General features: G+C 42.8%; 1 protein-coding gene across 6 annotated transcripts; it reads right to left on the reverse strand.

Moving 5' to 3' along the window:
• Positions 1-962: 962 nt before the first annotated feature.
• On the reverse strand, positions 963-23,162 carry ATG16L1 (autophagy related 16 like 1). Of its 6 annotated transcripts, none has more exons than XM_082055016.1 (19): positions 22,735-23,162; positions 21,792-21,885; positions 19,477-19,582; positions 17,524-17,597; positions 17,067-17,318; positions 16,165-16,230; positions 13,589-13,675; positions 12,782-12,838; positions 12,533-12,580; positions 11,745-11,847; positions 9,297-9,402; positions 9,093-9,163; positions 7,519-7,590; positions 5,382-5,502; positions 4,437-4,542; positions 3,786-3,935; positions 3,331-3,378; positions 2,868-2,969; positions 963-2,468 (listed from the first exon to the last, which is right to left on the reverse strand). In XM_082055016.1, the coding sequence occupies exons 1-19, from the start codon at positions 22,847-22,849 to the stop codon at positions 2,375-2,377; spliced, it is 1,872 nt and encodes a 623-aa protein (XP_081911142.1). In that variant the 5' UTR covers positions 22,850-23,162; the 3' UTR covers positions 963-2,374. The 6 variants fall into 6 exon arrangements, with proteins under 6 accessions (XP_081911142.1, XP_081911141.1, XP_081911144.1 ...); XM_082055015.1 differs by having other exon boundaries at positions 13,589-13,678; positions 22,735-23,161; XM_082055018.1 differs by lacking the exon at positions 12,533-12,580 and having other exon boundaries at positions 22,735-23,161.
• Positions 23,163-23,169: the final 7 nt, after the last annotated feature.

The following is a 23,169-nucleotide window of genomic DNA, read 5'->3' on the forward strand; positions in this document are numbered from 1 at the left end:
CTTCCCTCTGCAGGTTGAAGCAGAAAAGCAGGCAACACAAGTAAAGAAATAAACTATCGCAAAATTTTTTAAAAAGCTAAAATTGGTCACTAGAATTTCCTCCATACCTTGGTCCTAAGGAATTTTAATCTAAAATGCTAAAGGTCTTGGCTAGCCAGCCATTATCCTCGAGTACTATTAACCTACTTTGTAACAGCATCAACAGGCAAAACAAAGCCCTTTGTTTAAGAATCTGTGTCCATGATGTAGAAAAACCAGAAGTATAGCAGCCTAAATTATAAACATTCTAAACCCACTCTGATCTGTCTCAGCAGAGCCTGCAGAGTTTTTATTACGTTAATCTCTCAATAATCTTTCATCATGCTGACTTGTCATTCAGCGATCTGCTTTTCCGCAGTAACCAAGGGCACCTGGACTCCTGGTAGGTGCCTCTTCAAGGACCTTCTCATACACTGAAGAGCTGAAGATGTTGCTTCATTATTCTGATGCAGGAACCAGAGCAGGAACCTTCAGCAAGGGTCTTTGTGTTTCTCAAGAAACTTGCAACACCTGTCACTGGCTCAAATATTTAACAAGGTAGTAAAGTATCAAAGCAGAAAGACTTCTATTTTCAGCAGTGCCTGAAATATAATTTCCTCAATTCAGCAATTTATCCAAAACATCTAAGAACACATCAACCTTTTTTAGGATAGAGGCACTCGTTCAAGATGGTAAGACTTCCTTTGGTCTCAAGGTGGTATTCCTGAAACAGGGCAAGACCAGGTTGTACCTGTGGGATGTCCAGCTTCAAGCTAAGAGCATTATCCTCTTTCCCCATCTACACCAAATCCCACAGTGCGGCTGAACCCAAATCCACGCTTCATCAAGAAAACAGAGCACAGAAAACCCCATTTCAGGTTCCATTCTTTGCTCATGCAGAGCAAGATCTCACACACAGACACACAAATAAATGAATCAGAGCATTGTGGGGTTTTAAAAGCAGAACACAGGTTTATTTACAATCAAGTATGGGCAGCTGAATAAATAAAAACTTTGCCCCATATGCTCTAACTCCCCTCCAAGAAAGTGTCTGAACACAAGGCCAGGTTAGAGAGACACCTGTTCTAGCAGCTGCCCTCTAATCCAGCCCCTCCAAAGAACACACTTCCTCAGTAGAACACTATCAAGAAAGAAGAAAATAAAGTGCAAATAAAAAGGCAATAAAACGCTGGTGGCTTGTCTTGAGGCCCAGACGATGTGGAAAGGTTTGGCTGAATAAAGTTTTGCCAGGTAGCTCATACCCAGGCATATTGTGGTTTCAGATGCTTCAACAGGGACAGAGCCAAGACACTGCTCCGTAGCACAGAGAGGGCTCCAGCGCCAGCAAAAATATTGCACGTGTGCTCAAGAAGGGGGCAAGTGGCCTGGAATTGCCAGCACCAAAAGAATGGATTTGGGATTTAACCCAGCTGCTCCCCTGTGTTCTACTGACAGCCGCCAGGACAGGACGGATGAACAGAAAAAGGGACCGAACATCTACATTCTGGTACTGAAGTCACAGTATGACTACATTCCTTAGCACAGCAGCACACCAGAAGCTGAGCTTCTCTCTCCTCACACCCAGTAACCAAACTGCCTGTGGAATAAAAAGATTAAAAATCTCCTATTTTGTGATACCCAAGCTGTTGAAGGGCATTTTAACAAAAGGATGCAGAAGTCCTGAAGAAAGGACCGTTTCCTTACAGACAGGTGAAACGGATACAAAGAGTTCACATGACAGTGCTGGAGAACCTGGGTCAGGATCGGAGCAGATCTGCATTGAGCTGGTGACTCAAAGGCAGAGCTGCCAGAGCCAAGGCAGATTCTTTAAAAGCTGTTGCAACACTTCGGACTGTCCAGGACCTGTCCACGTTTCAGGATCTTCTCATCCCAAGCCTGAACCTGGCCACAAGAACAGAACACAGGAGACAGGACACGAATGAAGTCATCATACACAGTAACTTCCATCCAACATTTCCAACTCAGAAGTGCTGTAAGTACATTTGTGTGACAAGGTATTTGGCACAGCTGTCTGGTGAGGAATCCTGCTAGTATCTTCAGCTCCACTCGGTGCAGAGATATTGCATGTAAAGGTGCGACTAAGTAGCATTCTCCATCCAGAACAGCTACTCCCTTGCCCAGTCCGAGTGCCACAGTGCAGCTACGGCCACAAGAAGTCTCTGATTCAGGCTCCTTCTCCATTGCTTTAGAACCTTCCTCTGGAAAGGGAAGCCCATGCACTTGTTAATATCCCCGCTGAGGACAGGTCTGGGCTCAGGTCTCCATTCTGTTCGGCCACGGACCAGAACCGCCACACACGGGGCGCAGGACACTCTGCCTTTCACCCTCCAGACGGTCAAAATTCAGACCACAGGACAGCCTTGTTTCCTTTGTCCACACTGACCACGTGGGCACCCGCTGGCGACCACGCGACCGCATTGATAGGAGAACTGAAATGGAAGTCAGGGAGAAGTTTAACAAAAAAGCTGAATTCCAAAACAGCACTCAACACTGGAATGAAATATTATAGTACTCTGACCATCAAAGAAAAAGCACTTTCAGTCTCAGCCCTCAGGAGACTCCTGCTTTTAATAAGCCTAAGGGAGATACATTGAATATATTCTGAGGAGACTGTACTTTATTAGAATCATATTGCAGCTTAAGAAGTTGAACAATAACCTAATCTTAATTCAATCGAGGGAATACTGCCATGAATCCACAAAGCACGTGCATATTAAAAATTCTCACACACTCATATATAAGTTGCAAAGCTGTACAATTCTTTCATAGCTCAGCAAGATTCACAACCCAGATCCCCGTTTCAGATTGTTCAGGCAGCTTCCCCTCACCTGTGATGCTTTGCCAGCATCCTCTCCAACTTGCCAGTGAGCACATTCCAAATGTATAGGGCCCCATCAGCTGAACCAGCAGCAACATAGTTACCGTCAGGGCTATGAGAACAGAGAAGGTGCAGAAGGCAGAGAACAATTTTCAAGTCAGCAATTTATCAGCACACAACATCATTCCACCTGCAACTTCCTAAGCAAGCAACTTGGCATTGAATTCTTTTAAGAGTTACGTGCTACCAGCTGCTAACACTAGGAGGTGAAAGCACTTTGAAATCGGAAAGCTTCCAAGACATTGGATCAACGTCTACAGACATACTCTGTCTTGAACCAGACATGACCTTGGGCAAACCACACACTCTGCCCCCATTTTTCTACCTGTAAACAGGGACCATGCAGCCAAGCATCAAGAATCACTCATGCTGGGGAAAGATTTATCAGGTATCTTGCTTATATCTGACCTTACCTGAACACAACTCTTGTCCAGTCAGAGCCGCATTTGAACCCCTGGGCACTGAAAGTAAGAATCATGTAAGTGTACATTCATTTATAAGAAGATGGACTTCCAGGTTCTCACTAAAGAGCATGGTAAGGATGTCTACATGGTTCAGAGTAAGCTCCAGTATCCCTTTATAATAATTTGCATTTCTCTTACACCTTCCTCTCAATCACAGTTGAAGAAATTCTTTCCTTTAGGCCAAAGGCTCCTAAGCCAAGCTGTTTTCTTTAAAGAGGTAACTAAAAGATCCACCAGAGGAGATCTTTTCTGTTAGACTCCAGAGAACTTAGCTTCCCATGTAGAAAAAAAAGGTTAGAAGACTCTTTTCTCCATGGAGAAAACTGCAAAACACTCCAACACTGAGAGTGATCTGCAATCCACAATTCCGAAATTCATAATGTTCTGGTGGAGAACACGCTCACCTGAATGTCTGCTTGACAGCACTAACCCGCAGATCAATGATCTTTAGCAGATCATCACGGGAACAGGTCAAAAGCTCTGTTCGCTCTGAGTTCAGGTCCAGAGCTGTGATTCTCCCAAGCAGCTCCAGTTCTTTTACGACGCTTTCAGTCCTAAAGACAAAGAAAGAAAGAAAGAAAAAAAAAAAATGAAGAGCAAACCAGGGTCCAGAAGCCAAACTACTGTGTCAAAACTTTGACTTGTCCCAATATGGAAGAACAGAAAAAAGATATTGGTATATTCCTACATTTCGATTCTTTCCCAAGCTAGATCTCACTTAGTGGACATTTCCAGCCAATAGTTAGATACTACTTTCCTCAAAATCCCACCCTCTGAAAAACTAAACACTTAGAATGGCAAATACTGACCAATGCAAAATACTTACAAGAAAGCAGACTGCCTTTTCAGAAAAGAAACCAGATCCCTCCCCACAAAAAAATCTCAAACACCAAACAGCAATAAAAGCAGTAACAAAAGTCTGTTTCAACAGCCTTCTGCAACATTTCTAACTGTCTCATTAACTTCCAAGCTCAGGAAGTTCCCCAGTTCAGGTTGTACTTGACAGCAATCCCATAACCATCCCTACACTACAAGCTCTCTTACAAGAGTTTTACCTGATGTCCCAGAAACGAATTTTCTTATCAAAATGTCCACTCATTACACATTGCTCAGTACATACGATGTCATTGCAGCTAGATCCTGCAAACACTGTTTTTATACCTAAAAACGACAAACCAATGGTGACACACTGGAATTTATACTGTACAAACAGATGAAAATAGAGACAGAAAATAATCAATGCACCACACACATACAGTTGCCCCACAGAGCAGTGTCCAAGGAGCACCACAGGACAGACAAACTCTGTCTTAGAATAATCCTGATTTAAGTCTTCCATAACCTCTCTGTCCTTCTCAATCTCCTTTGCTGTGGCTAATATCCCTTTAAATGCCCCCACAACAGCTGCTTTACTTCCACTTTGTATTTAGACAACTATAATTTCCTACTGTTAAACAACATGAAACTGTCTCCTTGACCTGTGTTCGCAGTCTAGGTATCAAGGTAACCTTGAATCTCAACTTCTCGGGCAGTGCAAGCAGGTTTAAGAGCCATCAACAGAAGAGCCCAGGAAACAAGGTGTTATTCTTAAAGAAAAATCTGGATCCTAGTATTTCCTTTGTTTGAGATGCTGAAATTTTCCACTACATTTCCAAGAGACATTTCCATCCCCCCTCAGGGTTAAGAACTCCAAGTTTTTAGTGCAAGACTAAAATACCCACCGCCAGACCGGTAAACAAAGAACACTCACAGAACACAGCTGCTGTTAATGTAATAGCATTAACAGTGCTTCCTGCATGCACTTGATTTCTTATTCTTACTTCAGGTAACAGGCAGAAAGAATCCAATTACTTGAATAACAACAGAAGATGGCATGGCTGCTAGCTTTTGCTTTTTGAGACTAGCAATAAGGTGTAATAATCTGTTTTACATCAGACATGCATTTACATTCAGCAGAAACACAGAACGTGGATGAAAAGACAGAAGTTAGGTTTCCTTACAAACTTTGCTGCGGAGGTCCCAGAGCTTGAGAGTCCGGTCGTGACTTCCCGAAACAATGCGTGCATTGTCCAGCAAGAACTTGGCCGACAGAACTTTGCCGCTGTGACCTGTCAGGGTGTGCTGAGGACAAGAGATTTACATGGTAAAACTGCACAGTTCCGCTTGCTCCTTCCCTTCCAGCTTCCTAGTTCTGCTGTTCAACAACTCAAAGACAATCTTAAATCATAATTTGCATGTGTACTGCATTGCTTGGAGAAAAAAAAAATAATCTGTTATTGTTAAACAGAGATTAACAGCAAGTAGGAGTATGAAGTGGCACTGAGCTCAGCCTGAGGCTGGGAGCCACAGGTCACCTTTGGCTGCAGCTTCTCAAGCTACTCGGGGAACCTGTGAGTTCCCTTCCTGCTCCATGGACGGATGGCAACTGCAACACAGCCTTGCAGGAACGATGAGGAGAAGGGGTTAAAGCATGCTGGAAATGGAAACTGTGCCTTCAGGTTTTTATAATGAGCCTCTCAAGGATACAACATAGCATTTAGTCTCAACTGTTGTTATGTCTTGAAGCCTGAAAGCTGAGACCAGCAGAGATTTCAGAAAAACTCCCTGCAGCAGTTTCCATAACTGAAGAGGGAGGCTTTGCGGGGCTGAGAACATGAACCACATTCACTTCAAATTGCTGAATATTTACATACTAAATCACAAAAAAGATAATGACTGCCTGAAGTAAGAATTGTGAAAAAAAACAGGAGAAAAAACTTTGTGTAATTTGATAGTCCTTTGAGTATTTAAAAATAAAAAAATCTAACTATATACCAAAGCAATCTGGGCTTGGGAAACACAGAAGAAAAACCCTTAAGAATGGAAAGGAATGGGAGCAAAGTTTGGAAATAAAACAAAGTGATACACAAACTCTGAAACAAAAAAAATTCCATAGAGACCACTTCATCTTAAGAAAGGACACAAATCCCAGAAAGGAGGATCTAAACTTTCCCTCTACATCTCTCTCCTACTCTTGTTGCACAGTCATTATACACAGATATTTGCATTTAAGTAGGGAGTTTGTGGAAAAATTTACTGTGTTTTCAACTTCACTGGCTCCTGCATATGACAAATCTGTATCACATACACTTGAAACGCAGAATGCACTATTTTATATCAGCAAACACTAAATGCACTCACTCAAAGCTGGTGATCACCAGAGACACCAAAAAATCACAGGAAGAAACTGTGAGGCCAGGTGGATGTTTGCATGGATAACTAACTTTTTGTAGTGAGTAATCTATAGTCTGCTAAACTTTTATTCACTATAATTCACATCCTATAGTAGGTTTTGCAGCCAAACAGAAGCTGCAAAAGAACTGATATTCTTCACTTCCCTAAACAAGACCTGACATCTCCACACTGAGAACTACCCAGGGAATTAAAACACAACTGTAGGTTATAACCGACATGTGGAATGTCAGGAGATTCAGAACACCAAAGCAGCATCTTCCTAAAATTAGAAGTTGAGGAAAAGTGTACATAGGAATGACCATAAAAAAAAAAAAAAAACCCTCTTAGAAAGCTGTAAAGAAGCTTTTCTTTTGGTCAGATGTGAATCCTTCTTTAAACTAGAGCTAAGTGTTGGAGAAGAATGCGAGTACAAAGGAGTTGTGAGGAATCTCTCAAAACACATTGAGAATGAAGTCCAGCACTTTCAGGCTTGCTGCCTTTCACAGCAAGGCAAAGGACTCCTCAAGAATGCTGCTCACCTCAAATTAAAACCAAATCCCTCTTTGTCTTCCACAAACTTCTTCAGCACTCCTCTCCTTGGACTGGCACTAAAACATTGAAGTGGTTCTCCATAAACTCTAAGAAGCATTTAAATTTCCACAGAGGGGGATGCAAAAGCATATTGGATTTACGTGGTAAGCTTGTGCTAGCGGGAGGGCTGTATTGTGAAAATATGCAGTAACTGGAGTTTCCTGCAAAGCTGTGCAAAGATCAATACTGTATTTTAAATCTTGCTGTAAAGACCCTTAAGAGAAAAAGATCCTGTAAATGCCCAACTTCCAATATTGCCATGTCCCCACTAGACAGAACTGGAAATACAAGACAGAAACAGCCAGAGCACTGTTTTGCCTTCAAGAGACTCACCCGCAATCGATTGTCATCAACCGTCCAGATTCTGCTGGCAAAGTCATTTGAAGCTGCTAAGAGGTACGAACCCTGTCAACACAAAATTAATTTAAAACTACTCCTGCAAGTCAATATGCAAATTAAAGTATTACGAGTAAATCATTAAAACCATATTAGTGCTGTGTTGCCAGAGGGGGGGGAAAAAAAAGGAAAAAAGGAAAGAAACAGTAAGAAACAGTAACATATACCAGTATGGAAAACTAGGCTAACAACTTTCAAAAAGGCTACGGCTTTTTCTTCTCACCAAAATGTGACGGTGATTTTTGTAGAATCACGACTACAGATAAAGTACTAGTAAAAACCAGGCCAGAAAGGACATTCGCCTTTCCCTTCTGCTGCAGTGAGGAAATGGGTTTACCCTTACCTATTGTAGGGTATTTTCCTCTTTTTTTGATTTTTCACATCTACCTCCACTACTCAGATAGGCCTCAGAGTGGAATTAGCCCAACTCTTGTGATTTTCAGTACAATTCTAACATTTTAAACCGAGATGCAAAAAACTAAACCTGTCCAAGGAGACATAAATTGGCCTGTTCATGGCCTTAGGCTGAGGGCACTTCCCAGTCATCCATGATGGAGAATGGTCACCTGTCCAGCGCAAAAGACTTTCCTAAATCCTCAAAGCCCATTAGCATCTCACCTCAGGAAGTTCTCACCTCAAATTTGTTCAAGCAAGTTGCCAAAAATCAGAACTAGTTTCTCCTGCAGATTAACAGCACCAGCAAATCTCTACTAAGCTGGTCAGTGTCCAAAGAAGGGATCCTTTTGGGTGTGTGTCAATAAAGTTTAGCACATAGAATCACTAAATGGAAGAAAAGATGACAGCTTTGGTCTGCTGCCTATGCAGTAAAGCACTGTGTTATGGGAGAGGTCTCAGCAGAAAAGTCAGATCACATGTCCAGTTTTAACTGTCCAAGACCCCAGACTCCTTCAGGTAGGGCTGTTGGATGCTGAGCCCAGTCACATCTCCAATACTTGAGGTTGACATGAACCGAGCACATCACAAGCTGTCAGCAAACACTCTGCCAGCCACACCATTGCTGTGCTGTGACTGGTGAGAAACCGCTGGGAGAAGGGGTCATGGAAGAGCAAGTCGTAGGGAAATCAGACCTTTTACTGTTCATCACAGACCTCGGCAGAGCACAGAAGGAAAACAACTTCACAGAAATAAAGCCTCAGTGTATTTGTGTCTTCTGTGCTGTTATGCCAGCTTTAGTGGGAAGCTGAATTTCCTACTTTAGACAAAGCCTGGTATATTTTATTGTAATTTTATCACAATAGCCCGTAACAGCCCATGTCTGAGCTGCATATCATCCCCTGAATTGTAAAAGAAAACGAGAATTACAGACTACAGCATATCAAATAAAGATCTTCTGGACAATTTTTCGCTATTTGCAGTTACTCTCATAAGTATTTTAACTCATTTCTTCGGTAACTTTTCAAAGTGTAAGAATGAAAATTGATAGCAGATCACAACATAATTCAATTAATTCATTCCAAATCACGAACAGTGGATGTTGCACAGATACTCACCGCACTATCAAATTCTATGCTTGTAATCCCAGCATTACTACCCGAGAGGGAACCTTTAGGTTCACACCTATCTGCACAGAGAAAGACGAACAAAACTAGTGGATTAAAGTGGATACAAAAGTAGTGGATTAAAACAGAAGCCGACACAAAGTGAACTATGAGTTTGTTTCGCATCCCACCATACCCCAAAGCAAAAAAATTTACCTCCCAAGACTTCCCAAAGCTTAACCCTCCGGTCCATGCCTCCTGTTGCCAGTAACCGGGAGCCTGGGCTGAACTGCACTGCGTTCACCTCCCCATCGTGTGCGTCCTGAGGAGCAGGAGGAACAGAACAGCCACCCAAAATGGAATTAGCACAGACCCAAAATACACAGATTAGAAAGCTATAGAACTTAAAGGTTATACAGAACCACAGCTGTAGATCTTTCAGCAGTATATAGGAAACAAAGCCACAGACTGAAACTCTACTACAGTTGATGGTGTACAAACAGAGCAAAAAGGCTGACCCTTATCTACAGAAAAAAACAAAAGCACATAAAGAAAAACATCAGCAAGGACTCAAACTGTCAGAAGCCTTAAAATGCTTCACAAGTATAGGCTTTAGAAGGTAAGGCTTTTAAGTTACACCAAAAAAAAAAAAAGGAAACAAAAGAAAACAGTGACAGGTGATATGCTGTGGGAGGAAACTAACTTTTCATTTATCCATCTAGAGCCAGCCATGGAACATGATCCAACCAGCTCATACAACTACAGAACACTCAAGTCAGGCCTGAGTAGGAAAGACTGCTACAAAACAGCGTAACAGATTATAATGGTAATAATGCTACCTTGTATTGGTGATTAAGTAGTACCAGCACAGTTGTGAGGGCGCCTGCTCTCACAGAGAACTTGCACTGAAGCTGTGGTCCCTACCCACTGGTGCAGTGACACCCCTGCTTTCTCACAGCTTCAAGTTTTAAAGCTTGTGTTGGCCACATAATAGTGATTCTTAACTTTTTAAAAGCTATGAGAGTTTTAAGATTCCTTCCCTTTTTTTCCCCTGTTAATTTCACACTACTTACTACTTACCCACACAGTATTAGTACCACATCCTTAATTCATTGGTTGCATTCCTTTTAAGTATTTTCAGTAACTGCTCTTTCAAAATCAGTTTTTCTGGAACTTATTGCTTAAACTTGGTCTGCCAGCACATATTTAGGGCCATCACATTTCAGAAGAGCTATTTAGAACAAAACCGGTCAAAGGCCTTGCCTAGAAACTCTGCCCAAGAACAACGGCTGGAGCGACTGCCTTCTTCGCCTTCCCAAGCCTGTTCTACTCATCTCCCCAGCAGCATGCCTGGTCTGCTCCCCACATCTGCCAAACCTCTGGCCCAGAGTCCCCGCACTCATTCCTGGAATGCTCTGCTGGACCTGGACACGTCCTCACACTCCATTTGGGCTCCAAACACAGGAGCTAAAACATAACACGGAGCATCTCCAGAAGGAACAGATGGATTCTCATGAAACGAGTAGGGACTTTTTCCTTCTCATACTGCAGGGCTAATCACACATCACCATATTGCCAAGACTGGGAGTCACCATAGCCTACTGTGGTTTGCCCCTCCACATGGGGAAGACAGGCTGCGCTGTTCTTGGAAGTTCAGAAGACATTACAGAAGAGCAAGAGGAAGGTGAAACCAACATAACCTCTTGCATTCTTTAAAACCTCCCATATACAGCTTTGTAATACCTAGCCAGTATGCCATCTGTTGCTCAACCTTGCTCGCTGTATATAGCCAGAGGAGGAGAGAGGTTGCAGCACACACTGCAGCCATCAATCCCTCCTCTGGTGCCCCGTTCAAGTCAGCTCCAGGCCCTCACTTAAGTTATGACGCTATTCTCACTTAAGTAACATTGCTACTCCCTCCACCCCACGACTTCCACTAGAGAAGATGATAACAGGACTGACTCCATGCTGCAGTGAGTGACTCCATTACACTGGATGAAAAATATAGGTCATTTTATGTCCATGAAATATCCACATCCCAAACTGGAATGCCTGAGAAAGCTCAAGAGGAACGTTAAAACAAGTAGCTGCATTACAAAGCAATTTACCACAATATCTTTAATTCAGAAGGCAATGTTCTTCACAGAAATTTAAGTTGGGCCTTGCGAGGCCAAAAAAACACATAAAGGAGGTCTCAGATTGAAAACTTTAGATCACACACAACAAATGTAGACACCCCACTACGATGAGCTCCTCTTAACCAGTTCTGTTGGATGACATTCAGTGCCACAACTCCCTTCACTCTGGAGAACTGGAACTGAATCAATCACAAACTGTCAGCAATCTCTTTCTCAATCATAGCTCTACTGTGGCATGACAGAACAGGGACTGCTGGGAGCCCAGAGGGTAATGGAGTGTAATTCCCCTGTGCCCTCAGACCTTTTACTTGTCATCATTGACCTCAGCAAGACACACATCAAGCATATTGGCTCTGAGAAGCTTTTGGGCTAAGAATTAAATGGGATGAACTATGTTACCAAATGCAGAATTCCTTCTTGTTTGGAAACATTAATGGAAAGAGTCTCAGGTTCTCAGTTCCCAAGACTGGCTTCCTCCAAAGACAGCAAAAGGAATAGTAACACTGATAATTCCTTCTGTACTTACAAAGACACATATGGCAGTAGTGGGCACTCGCACTTCTTTGCTGGCACCTGGATGTGGCTCTACGTTATCCTGGGGAGCAGGGAGCGAAGACAAAGAACGCCTCCTGAGACGAAACAGAGTACAATTATTTTAAAATGAGAATTGAACGCTCTTTCTCTCCAGCTCATCCAAATCTGCACCTGTCATTTAACTACACTGCACAGCAATTAAAAAATGGGGGAAGGAGTTTTTAAACCTTCTTTTATCTCGTCTTTCAAAAATTACATTTGTCATATAGCACCACATCCACTTGTGGCTTTAGGTATTTGATAGGATACCAGTGACCTCACTTAGGATTTTTTTTTTAATAGGAAAGAGAAATGTGGGAGTGATTGCAGCTGAGTTCAGTTGGAGAGACTACAACTCCATCATTATGTCTAGGGAGACTGAACACTATTGCAGCACCACATCCCAAGCAGCAAAATGCTCCATTCAAAAGCTCAGGCTGCACCATTTATGCAAAGATCATCCACCTAATGCAGGGCTTGACTTAGAAGGTCTGGCTCCACTCTGGATCCTAAGCACAGAACCCAACAACTTAAATAACCCTATTTAACGAGCAAAGTGCAGTGGAAAGTAAGAGCAAATCCCAGGTATGCTCTGCACAAAGAGGGGCTCATTGCCTCTCTAACTGTAGACAGTTTCTAGCCAGTGTTATCAACATTTGAAATCTAATGACACAGCTGGGTTCCGTCTTATTTCAATGGAATACATTCACGTGCCGGACTAAGCGCGGATAATGTTTTCACCTGGCAGCATCAGAAGATTGATGTCCCAAAAGGGGAGACTCAGACAGACTGGAGGGAAAGGTCAGAGGCCAGCACACGGCAAGATGGAAGAAACAGGAAGTTGAGGAGAACAAAAAAAGAAAAAAAAAAAGAAAGGCAGAAGCTAGAAGAAAGGCTGAAATTATTTGTTTGTATTCCCTGCATCACCAAGATTATGGTGTACATTGAAACCAATATACAAAACAAAGAGGCGAAAGTGTTCTAACCTACCCAAAGATATTAGTGATAGAGTCCAGAAGGCCTCCAGCTGGCTGGGAGAGTCGCTTACTGAAGGAGGGGAGGACAGGTTTAAACCTTGTGAGCAGCTTCTCCACACAAAGATCAACACAAACATATTTCATAGCAACAAGTCTCTGGAAAGACTCCCTCCCCTGCAGACCCAGCCCGAAGACAGAAAACACCAAATGCAGGCATCAGTTCAAAAGTCACCAGTAACAACTACTCAGAACACAACTTGTGAGTCAAGTTTCTTCAATTTCCCTCAACCTCCACCCTGTGAATTACTGGTTTTAGATATAACAGTGCCATGTCCAAAGTTTCAACCAACTCAATCCATGCTCTCATGTAACTACCTCTTACTTTCCACTCACTGCTATTTTAGAGGAAGAAAAGATGCATTTAATCTAGGTGAAGACATTTTCAGCACTTCAGCTAAATCAAAATACACAACCATTTGCAAAATCACATTGATATCTCGTGTAGTAACAGATATAATACAACAGGCATTGCAATACCTATTTTTTGTCTCTTTTGTTTTAAACCTTTGTTTTTATGACTAGATGCAGATTTTTCAGACACTAGTTTAATTTATTTAGAACAGCAAATGAAACCCAGAGCATATCTAAAGCATTGTAACAGAGAACCTAGCACATGAGTTTCGTACTGCTCTGGTAGAAGTACTAAACTGCGCTCCAGCTGAAGGCAAGTAAAAACTGTAATATTCCCAACATTGTTCCAACTCTTACATCTCTCATTCTTTCTCAATGACATGATACAAAAATCTCTTGATCTACAAACCTGGATGTTCGGCTGACGGTTCTCACTGGAGATGTCTCCTCAGCTGTGTCAGAGGTTTCATCTGCCAGCACTTCGATATCGTCATCCCTGCTGAAGTGAGAGAAAACACATCGTTGTCAATGAGCTGGAGCTTCCCAGGGAAACCACCCGCTGATGTGCACGAACTGAACAGCCGACACAGTTCCAGGGTCTGTCGGTGCCTGCGCCCAACCCACATCTAGGGGCGTCGTAACGTATGTAAATCCAGACAACACAAACATTGATCTCTCGCTGCAAGAGATACCACATTCAACATACAATGCCTGAAAACAAGCGAATGCAGCACCTAAATTCCATTGTTTTTCCTTTGCAGCTGCCAACTACACTCTTCACTGACAACAGGGTTGGATTCCCCCCTGATGCTGACAGGCATCCTTTCTAGATTCCCTTTACTACAGGCATTGTATTTCAGCTCGCAGCACTACTTGAAGCATTAGAAGGACCTATCACATGTGAGCAAACAGTGCTACAGAGTGAACTACAGGTGCTAGAACAGTTACAGAACAGCAAAAACATGAGTTATTGCAACCCCAAATATAGGTGATATCCTATTTTCACAGCACCTTTTTTGCTCTTCTGAACCAAGAAGTATTAGGAAAAAAAAAAGCATAAGAGTTTGAATTTTCCTTTGTCATCCCCAAAGACATCTGGGTACTTCCTATACTGTTGTAGTTCAGGTGCTGCTCCGTAAGTACAAGGGATGTTGTTTTGCTACACTTCACTCAAGTGTTGGTGAAAACTGAACAGGAGTGTGAGGTTCCAATATCTATACCATAAATTAATTCAGCTAAACTACTCAGCTAATGTTAAAAGGTTTTGTCCCCATTAGTCATCATGGGCTCTGACAGTCTAATATTTTTTTCCTTCAATTATGATTTTTCCTCCACTACTGATTTTGCAGGATAAACTATTTTTAAACACACACTATTAACCTGATGCCATTTGACTGAACAGAAAATTTAAATTCAGCATTTAAGTTGGAATAAATCAATTCCTGCCACCAGATAACACTCAGCTGCAAAAGAATTGATGGGAACACTTTTAATCTCTCATTTCAGAACACAGCTGCACTTTAAGTTCTAAGATTTTGGAGGACAGTATATATGTAAAGGGCTGATACTTCAATAAAAGACTCTCAAGTTTTGCTGATATTTCTTTTTTAAAATCTAAAGTTTGAGCTATTAAAACTGTATGAAGCAAAAAAAACTTTCCATGTGAACTTAACATATTTTTGAAGCGAATATAAACACCAAAGCACACACCTTGAAATGCTGCAATTTTCCCCTTCACTAAGCAGCATGTTTATACAATACAAACCCTCTAAAACTATGAAACCAAAAAGAAGAAATCAAAAACATCTCTGAAGCAGAGTTCAAGCAATTTACAGAAGCAATTACTTTTTATACTTTTTTAAAAAACAAGCGATTTTAACCTCTCAGTGTCTCATATCAAGTATTTACGAAACACTGAGACCATCATGTCCATCAAATCAGGAAGTAAAATATTCAAGCTGTTGTGCTACAGCCACCTCTGGGCTCAGCTCCAAGGTAGGAAGGTCTCATTTTAGGAAATGGGGAGGAAGAAGCTTTATGTGGGAGGTGGACACAGACATTACATGAGTTTCCCCTCTCAGAGCAACACTATTTATTGAAGAGTTTAATATTCTAAAATATCTCATGTGCACTGAGATCAAATAACCAGAGCAGACATGTGTAAGGATAGCTCCTATCATGTGTAAGGACACACAGCGCAGAGACCTCGGGGGATTCCATGATGCTAATTCGACGATAACAGACATCAAGAAAAAGCCCACACACTGCTCTGGCACTGTGCTCCAAGGACTGCCTCAGCTGTTTCCAACGCAGCAGGTGTAGTTTTTCTGGATTTGGCTGACACAAGCACCAATAACCTTACCAGCCTGGTGCAAAGCACCTCTACCATCAACTGCCTGCTTCAGTCAGCTGATTAAATATCACCCAGAAATAAATATCGCAGTGAATATCCATGTACTGCTGCTGAAGAGAACACGAGACTAAAGGTATTTATCTCAGGCTTGACAGTAACTCCACATCTATCTATTTTTTTTCCCTATAGAAATCTCTCCCAGTATGGAAGTGATCAATACACTTTTACCCACCTTAACTCACTCAGTTCCTACAGGAAGTCTCTGGTCACACATATTTGTACTCTAACACTTAAAAAGTAGGCATCTCAAGAGTATATTGTGCCATGATTAAAGGACCACTTTAAAGACCAAAGGCACCACATAACGAATGTTTTAATGCTGAGATAAGTATATTCACCATATGAAGTATTCTTAGGACTTTTAGTCCAAGCATCTATTTTTAGTCATAACAAAGCTCCTTCTCCTGGAAGTTTGAGCAGGGAGCATTACTGTACATTTCTGACTTTACAACAAAGTTTAAACAGTCCTCTACATCACCAAATTTAGAAATAACAAAGACACTATTTATCAGGCATATGCATAAAACTGAAGCATGAAGTGATGAAGGAGACTGTAAATCAAGACAACTTACGGTTCAACAGGCAGGGGTTCTTTGGCAGCTTCTGCCAGCTCCTTCTGCAGCCTGGCTTGTCGTCTCCTAAGGAAAGGAAAATGAGGCTATTTAAATAAAAAACTTCCTTAAAGCCATTCTGAAAAAAAATCAGACCACTTCCCTAATTTTATCCTGCTTTTCAAGATACTCGGTGCACGAGAGGCAGTTTTCTTGCTATGAATAGTGAAGGACAAGCTCAATTAAGTGAGACAATAAGGTGAAGTGAACCTATGGCCCTTTATGACCCATATGAATTTGGATTTGCGTGAAGTGCAAAAACTTGCTAAAAATAACTATTATGTTAGTAAAAATAATGCAAAACTGGCAAGTACTATGAGACTTGTCTTATAGCTCTCAGTCTCCAAGTATTGTTAGTTTGCATGTTAAGCTGAAGCAATTCAGAAGAAAAATAATTATATTGCAAGGAAAAAAAAAGTACAAACTAATTTTTTCCAAGTTATACACGGTGCAGTCTCATAGCAGCTTCTCCTTTTAGCAGAATACAAAATACACTTAAATTGGTTAAGTGAAAAAAGCACAAAACTAGGAACAGTATCAAGACACAATATGAACAAGAGAAGTCCAACTCCAATACCAGCAAAAAACCCCAGTTTCTATCTGATTTATGATCTTTAGGCCATAGTTAAATGTTGCTCAAGAAACAAAAGAACATGTTTTATTCATTTAAAAGACAGGAATGTTTTCACAAAGCATCTGTCTGTTTTGGCCAAAAGAGGGAACACCAAGTTCTCGACTCCCATTGTGTTGTGCAAGAATACAGACATCTCCAAGATCACAACTAAATCTGGTTTTATCCTATGCACTCAAAAGAATTCAAAAATACATTGGGAAGTAGTTTATCAACTAGAGGTCAATTTCACCTTGAATCCTTTTCATTTTCTGCATTCAAACGATTGGCTTCTTGTGCTTTCTCTGCCATCCAACGCGAGACCAGCTCCTGGTTGTCTTCAGTAGTTTTCCTCAGTTTCTCCTCCAAGGCGTTGAAGGTGATCTGGAGAGCGTCATACTCATCTTTCAGCGTCTGATTAGCTCGTTCCAGATCTTGCAGTTTGCTACGCAATTCCTGGCACTCTGTTTCCAGTTCAGAGATCTTTTGCAAATACTCTGCAATCCTGGAACAGCACAAAAATACACAAAACAATGAGGATGTCCTTTGGGATCTACACCATCCACCATTGTGCTATTTGTATAATGCCCAGTGAAGGATTTTTTTAGCCCACAGCTTGGACTCCTAGAGAGTATTATAAAACTAATGAACCACTTAAACAGAAGTCTGGGTCTCATATCAACCACACAGATGAAACAGTTCCTACTCACTTTGCTTCATTCATCTGCATCTCTTTGTCCTTCTGCTGCATTTGGTTATTCAGATCAATTACAGACTGCGCCAGCTACAGAGAAGAGAAAATGACATTACAAAATGCAGAGACGCCAGCTGGATAACACGCACTGAGGGTACCCACCCATCTAACATCAGAAGCAGGACACATGTCTTTCAGGTCTTTCACAGCCTTCTATACAGATCTGATTACTGCCCCTATCACACAGGTCGTTAAATCAGGGAATCTACTTTCAAATACAAATTGTTCAAAAAGATATTGTCCTTCGATATCTCACTCCCTTCCCTCAAGAGGTTTCTTTGATAAAATCACATCAAACAGAATGCATATAACACATAAAATTAAAGTTGTGGAAAAGTCAATAAAGAAACTAAAAATTGCCAACTAAGCAAACAGACACATAAGCACTAACAACCAAGCAACAAATCCTCCTGTTATGCCCAGGACAGCTGTTACAGGAGGCATGCAGCTCACATATTGCAAACACAGGCTTCATTAAGAGTTCCCCCACAAAGAAAGTTGCTGGTGGAGTCTCTACCAGTGTAGGAAAGAGAGGGACAGAGCCTGGGCTGCCAGGGAGTGGGAAGATGGGGTGGATGGCTCAGGATACCAGGCTGGGAAGAAGAAACTTCCGCTGCTTTGACTACTCAGTGCACACCTCCCATAGACAGCTGTTTCCTCTTTGAAAAACTCAGAATTACTGATGCTGGAGCTTCCCCACAATTCCAGCGAGGTGTGAGAATGACAACATTTTCCAGGTCACACCCACCATCTCCCTGTGAAAGCCTGCAGTACCATTCAGGTAACTGCTCCTGGACTCATCTAATCCACTGCTGTGGTTTTTAAAAACGCAGTTCTGCCAATCCACACATTTCCAGAAAAACAAAACAAAAAAGACAACAACAAAACCCCCCAGACAGCAGCTTTTCCTCTCTTCCAGGCCCAAGTCTCATAACCTACAGGACTCCTGGGCTCCCTCCTGCATCTACACAGCAGAACCAGAACTCCCATTTTAGTCTAACGCTATGGCACTTTCAACTTTTGTTCATGCTTGTTTATTTTGTTCACTCTTTTATAGCAGAGGTCCTGCAAAGTGAGAGAGACAAATAAACCACACACAGTCACCTATTGTCTCACTCATTCAAAGTCTTTTCAATGTGGAACTAGTGGTAATGTACAGCTCTGTAAACGGGTTAAGTTCTTTCCTCCTCTAATAAATACAGTTAAAAACCTATTCATGAAAAACAAAATTAAGAACTTCCTAAAAATCATACTATGCTGTCAATGTAAGCTCTTATCGCCTGGCTGACAGTTTTAAAGACGAACTGTCTCTGGTTTATTTTAATCATCAACATGAGGAGCTTAAAAAGGATGTACGTGAAATGAGGAACAAATGATGATGAATAAGCTTGTCCAGAGAAGAGCAACAAGACTGGTGAAGGGACTTGAGCATAAGACCTATGGGGAGAGGCTGAGGGAGCTGGGGTTGTTTAGTCTAGAGAAGAGGAGGCTTAGAGGTGACCTCATCACTCTCTATAACTACCTGAAGGGAAGTTATAGCCAGGTGGGGATTGGTCTCTTCTCCCAGGCAGTTAGCAATAGGACAAGGGGGCATGGGCTTAAACTCTGCCAGGGGAAATTTAGGCTGGATATTAGAAAGAAATTCTTTACAGAGAGAGTGGTCAGGCATTGGAATGGCCTGCCCAGGGAGGTGGTGGACTCGCCGTCCCTGGAGGTTTTTAAACTGAGATTGGACATGGCACTTAGTGCCATGATCTAATAAACGGACTAGAGTTGGACCAAGGGTTGGACTCGATGATCTCTGAGGTCTTTTCCAACCCAGTCGATTCTGTGATTCTGTGGTAAAACTAAGGTCACATTCACAAAGGGCCACATATGGACCATCCAGAACACAAGAGGAATTTCTGACCTCGCCACGTTTCTTGTGCAGCTCTGTCAGCTCTTCTTGATGCTTTATCTTCAGCTGTGCCAGTTCCTGCAACTGAGCGTCATTCCATGTGCCATCATGTCCTGGACTGGAGTTGGAGAGAGAGGAAGAAGAGATGTCACAAACCAGAACCCAATTGCTCCTGTGCCTTTCACCACTTAGCCTCAGGACAAACTCCCTTGAATTTCCTATACGACATCAGAGATACAGGTTACTCCTGATGAACTAAACCACAGGTAGCTCCCTCACAACACACTCCTCGCCAATCAAAATGCCTTTATATAGTACTGGAAAAATACTGAGGACTCCATTCACCTTTCTGTACCTTTCTAAATGCAAATGGAAGATAACTAGTCTTAGCTTAGATTTGCACAAGACAGCTGAATCTTAAAATTACATTCTCCAAATTCTGGAAGAATTACAAATATTTCACCACCTCAAATTTGTTTTGGTGGGAGCTGGCAGACCGTGAAGATGCCAGATGTCTGGAGACAGAATAACACAGAGCACAGAACCAAAAGCCAAGGACCAACAGGTATGTTCCCAGGCCCTTGGGTTTATAGTCCCAGGTGCTACAAGCACCTCCATTGTTCCAAATATGTTCTAGCCTTTATTGTGTAAAGGTTTGGGGGTGTTTTTTAATTGTGCTTTACAGTATATATGTGACATAATCTGGAATTTCTACATGCCAGAAGAACACACATATCGCCCCCTAAACAACTACCACTGTAAAATTTATCACATCTTTGAAAGCAGAGAGACAGGAGCAGAAGTGAAGTTTTTTAAAGCATACACACACGTATACATATCACACAGACGTGGAATGAGTTAGCAGTTATATTATGAATTCCAGCTTTTAAAAATAATAATTTTAAGTTCATCACTATTATACCAGACAGAACAAGGTAATTGCAAGCATCCATTTCTGCAGCCATTCTGTGTTATAGCAGTCCAGTGGGAAACAGACAATGCATTCAGAAGCTGAAAGGTCTTGTATCAATATCAGTAACTTAATGTTCTTCTCAAAAACAAACAATGGAACAACACCTCAGCGAACTAACACTGTACTAGAAGACACTGCATATCCGAAAAACTGTGTCCCAACAGACAGGAAGCCAAGTCCTGTGGTAATGCCCAATAACTCTGGCCATATACACATCTACAGCCAAAACTAGATACTCCTCCTTGGCCTTAAGGTAATTAAAAGCATTTTCCTCAGCTATCTAGGATTAGGGAATCCATTCTGTTTCAAAAACTTGTCAGATACTGAGGACAGTATCAAAGTTCAGCTTAGTATTTACTTTGAAGATGCTGTCTCTGTGCATTTCTTCGCATCCACATCTACTCCGGCCTCATCTCTTACAGCGGGTGTTCAACCAGAATCAGATTCCCACAAACTAAAGATGGCTCAGGGCAACTGCAGTCACCAAGAAAGCTGTTGAGAACTTTCACACAGGTGTTAGCTCAAGCCTGCTGGCCAAATGCTGATGCTTTGCCTGCCATTCCTGTAAAATCAGGAATTCCTCTTTCCTCACTAGCAATAGTACACAATAGCCTTAACTATATTTATTTGGTTTGTATCCAAATTAGAGATGCATATGCAGTTTTGCATTATATCACAAAAAGAGCTCCAACAGAGGAAGCAATTCCTACAGAAGAAGGAAATTCTGAGCTACTGTGGATCCAAACACCAACAGAATAAGCAGCATGACCCATCCCTGCTGCACTACAGTGCTAGTCCCAGATTAGAGAGGAAGTTTCCTAAAAAAATCCTGCTGAAAGCACACAAAAGGCACATTCACTTTAGCATATGGTGGTTATTTAAAACTGATGCTTCACAGTTATGATTTTCTCTATTCTTCCCTTCTGTGTGATAACACAGATTAGAAGAAACTAAGATGTGGGGTCTTCCCTGCAATGCTTATATGATTGGACAATTCCAGAGTCAGACCATAATCACTAGGAACTGACACCAGGCAAACACTAGCAGCATTACAAGGCAAGCAGATCAGAGGCAGAAGCTCGTTCTGCTCCACCTCCACACCCTGAGTTTGTAATAAATTAATTTCTGTCCAAAACTTGGTCTGATCTTTCTGCATTGCATAACCTAAACATATTGCAACTTTATCACATGTTTAGAATTAGTTATCATTTATTTTTAGCTCAACAGGTTTCCCAGTTTGCTTCATTCCAAGTTACTGTAGTAACCTAGAAGTTGTTTGTGCCATTCATCAAACTGGTTTAGGTTACAGTGTGTGTGACAGACAGCTGACTGACAGAAAAGGAATTTTAAATACCTGATCTCATGTCTGCTCTGCATGTCATATTTTTCTGCTTGAAGCTTATCAGCCAGCACCGCATGAAGGTCCGACTTCTCTAGTAGCTTGTTATCTGAAAGGGCAAAAAGTACAATTAAGAAGATAAACAAAAAGGAAAACCAGATTCCCGTCCTCTTCTTCCACCAGCTAAGATCCATTATCTTTAGTTATTCTGACACAACCAAACATTAGGTGAGCCTCCACCACACTAGTGTGTGCTCCTCTTTGATGCCAGCAGGCTAAAGCAGCGTTCAGCCACAAATCTAAGAATTCCTCATTAACCAGGCTGCTGTGTGCGACTGGTCTTAGGAAAGTTGAATCAAGAGGCTGCTCGAGTGTATTGCTATCTGCTGAAACAGAAGCAGTTCAAAGTTCGGACTCTTTACAGCCCCTCAAGTGATAGCAACAAGCCAGGGCTGCCAAAGAACGGGTCACATCCAGCACCACACTAAGCCCTGCCAAAGTTTACTTGCTTCTCCCCCAAAACATGGGGCACCTCAGCGTGAGCCGTGTCCGGTGACCCTCTTGCCATCCGCTCCTGTCACAGCTCAGGCAGCAGAGGGACGCGCGAGCGCTGCAGGGAAAGCACTGGCCCCTGAACAGCTCCAATTTTTACAAAAGATCGCCAATACGATCAATAGCACTACTGTTCTCAACCCCACAAACATCTGTGCGGAAACTGCAAAGACAATTCAGACACTGAATCACTGTCCGGAGCACAAACGCGTTTTAGCCTGTGAGGGAATAAAAGAAGCAATTACTTATTTTCCTCAAAAATGGAAAACCTCCAATTTCCCTCAGTTTTAACAAACATCTCCCGACCGGTCTCCTGACGCCGCCACACGCGAGGCCTCGCGGGCCCGTTCCCCCCGCACTGTCCCAGAGGAGGGGGAAGGGAAGCGGCCCCGCCGCGGCCACTCACACTGCGCGATGATCTCCTCGAAGGCCTGCCGCTGCAGCCGGTCCCGCCGCCGCAGCTCCGCCGCGATGTGCCGCTTCCAGGGGGGGAACCCGGTGGCGCGCAGCCCCGACGCCATCTCCGCGGCGCGGCGGGAAAGGGCAGCGGGGGCGAGCGCCGCCCGGGCCGCAGCCCGCGAGGGGCGGCCGAGGGGAGGCGGGCGGGAGGCCGCTGCCCGGCGGGGCGAGCGCGGCGGCGGGGAGCGCTCCCTCAGAGCCGGGGCCCGGCCCGCAGCCGCCGCTCCACGCCCGCCACGGCGCCGCGGCCGCGCTCCGTCAGGGGCCCTCGCCCCTCAGCGGCGCACCGCAACGGCGACAGCGGCCGCCCCGCCGCTGCCTGACGCCGCCCTCCTTCCCTCCCGCCCCCGCTAACCCCACGGCCCTTGCCCTCGTACCGGGC

Source organism: Streptopelia decaocto (assembly GCF_964273445.1).
Source record: "Streptopelia decaocto genome assembly, chromosome: 6".
Taxonomy (NCBI): domain Eukaryota; kingdom Metazoa; phylum Chordata; class Aves; order Columbiformes; family Columbidae; genus Streptopelia; species Streptopelia decaocto.